Genomic DNA, 1,973 nt, shown 5'->3' with positions numbered 1-1,973 from the left:
ATCACCCCATCCACGGTGACACAGTTGATGGGCACCTTGGTTCCCAACGGCTTCCGAAAGAAATGAGACGTTCCCCGCTCATTCGAATTCGCATGGAAGTCGAACTGTCGATCGCGGGCATATTGGCCATGCTCAGACTTGGCTGAATCGTAGGCTAGCTGAGCCGCAGCAACATCAGCAGCCTTGGAAACATCGTCACCGTCACCGTCCAGTGCCCGTTTTGTAGCTGCGAGACGGAGTCGCAGGTGGTGGAGTTGGGTGTTAGCCGATTCGATGTGTAGCCGATGGCATTTGATGAGCTGGCGTCTCATTCGTTTCAGCCAGCCATACCACATCGCACCATGGTTGAGGGTCTCGTCAGCTCGCATCTTGCCAAGAAGAGTGGTGGCCTCCATGGTGATGGCACGTTGGATGTTGGGATCGGACAACAGCTCTCGTGGTAGTCGCCAGTAGCCCTTCGTAGTGGGGCAGGGGCTCTGGGACAGAGTCACAGTGTGGGTGAGATGGTCGCCACCATAGCCATTCGGGTCATATCTGGCCTCGGGGTTGAGATGGGAAGCCAACTCGTCATGCAGGAAGAGGTAGTCCAGCCGGTTGACTCGCCCAGGGCCGCTGAACAGGCGTGTGGATGGATTGAGCTGACGCCATACGTCGACCACACCGAGTGCTGTGAGCCACTCCACACAGTCGGTTTTGCCATTCCCGTGACTTGAGTGCAGTGTCGAGGCATCGAGGGATGGGTGGAGAGGGATGTTGAAGTCACCTCCCACCAGGTGCAGACTGTCGTGTTCGAAATCACGAGGCAGGGCTGCAAAGAATGCACCACGCAGATGGGGCTCCACGGGTGCATAGATGTTGTGGATGTACACAGGCAAACCACTCCATTCAGTCCTGACCACCAGGTAACGGCCCGGGATATCGTGGTTGGACAGGTGAACCAATGAGGAATAGCGAGGCATGGACTTGTGAAAGAAGCTGGCTACCCCGCAGTGCCGACGGTGAACCGGGTCGGCAGTGGTTGCTCTTGGATCGTTGGTGAAGAGGGTGTAGTTGCCAGCACCAACCTCATTGTTGAGGTGGTGGTGGAAGGTATCGAGTTGTTGTGCATTGCGCATCTTCGTTTCTTGAAAGACGACGCAGGTTGGAGGTTTTTTGAGACGTCGAGCCACTAGGTGGCCATTGATGTTGAGGCCGTTCAGGTTGCAGGTGGTGATGGTGAAGGATGAGGTTGGGTCGAGGAGGTTGGCCGGTAGCACCTTAGTACTGACGGTTGACCACTTGGGTCATGGTGGAGTCGTCCACCGGGGTGGCAGTGTCATCCACTTCGTCAGTCGGGACGACAAATCGGCCCAATTCCTGATCCCATCGTGTGATGCCGATGTGTGGAAGGCTGACGAATCCACTCTCGTGAATGTCGTACAGGTGCGCCATGACTCGGTTCATGTCGTCATCACCATCAAACATCGTTTCCATGATGCGCCACAGCTCTTCACCAAGGTGGGTTGACATGAGGACAGCTAGCATGGTTGGAGCCGAGAGGGAGCGCAGCCCACGGTGCGCAGGGATGATCTCAATGGTGCATCCAGTGGACACCATGACGGCTGCATCGGATGCAAAGTAGAGAGGGCTATGGGCTGCTGCAAGCACCTCAGCCAGTGCCAGCACCAGTTCCAAGTCCAATCTGGACAGGGTCAGCTCGTCACCAGCTTCCGTCTCGGAAACGATGGGTGCCAGGGTGTCGGAGTGTTGCAGGGCCCGGAACAGCTCAACCACCGACTCTCTGGTCATCTTGTGTCCAAACGACTTGGTGTACAGCTTGTCAAATGATGCTGAGCCACCCCAGGTCGCACGGAGCCAGCGGTGCAACAAACGTTGGCGAATGAGCAGCTCAAAGGTGGGGCGATCTGCAGTGAACAGACGATGCAGCTGGACCCCAAAGTCCACTGGGTGTCGTGCCATCATGGTGCAGATCA

General features: G+C 56.7%; 1 protein-coding gene across 1 annotated transcript; it reads right to left on the bottom strand.

Annotated features, from left to right (window-relative positions):
- Positions 1-154: 154 nt before the first annotated feature.
- Positions 155-1,959, bottom strand: H257_16277 (hypothetical protein; the record flags this gene model as incomplete). The annotated part of the gene is made up of 3 exons (XM_009844648.1): positions 155-299; positions 331-1,168; positions 1,269-1,959. The coding sequence occupies 3 exons, from the start codon at positions 1,957-1,959 to the stop codon at positions 155-157; spliced, it is 1,674 nt and encodes a 557-aa protein (XP_009842950.1).
- Positions 1,960-1,973: the final 14 nt, after the last annotated feature.

This window comes from Aphanomyces astaci, assembly GCF_000520075.1.
Source record: "Aphanomyces astaci strain APO3 unplaced genomic scaffold supercont1.83, whole genome shotgun sequence".
Taxonomy (NCBI): domain Eukaryota; phylum Oomycota; class Saprolegniomycetes; order Saprolegniales; family Verrucalvaceae; genus Aphanomyces; species Aphanomyces astaci.
The sequence above is the reverse complement of the archived record's forward strand: the minus strand, read 5'-3'. Positions and strand labels throughout refer to the sequence as shown.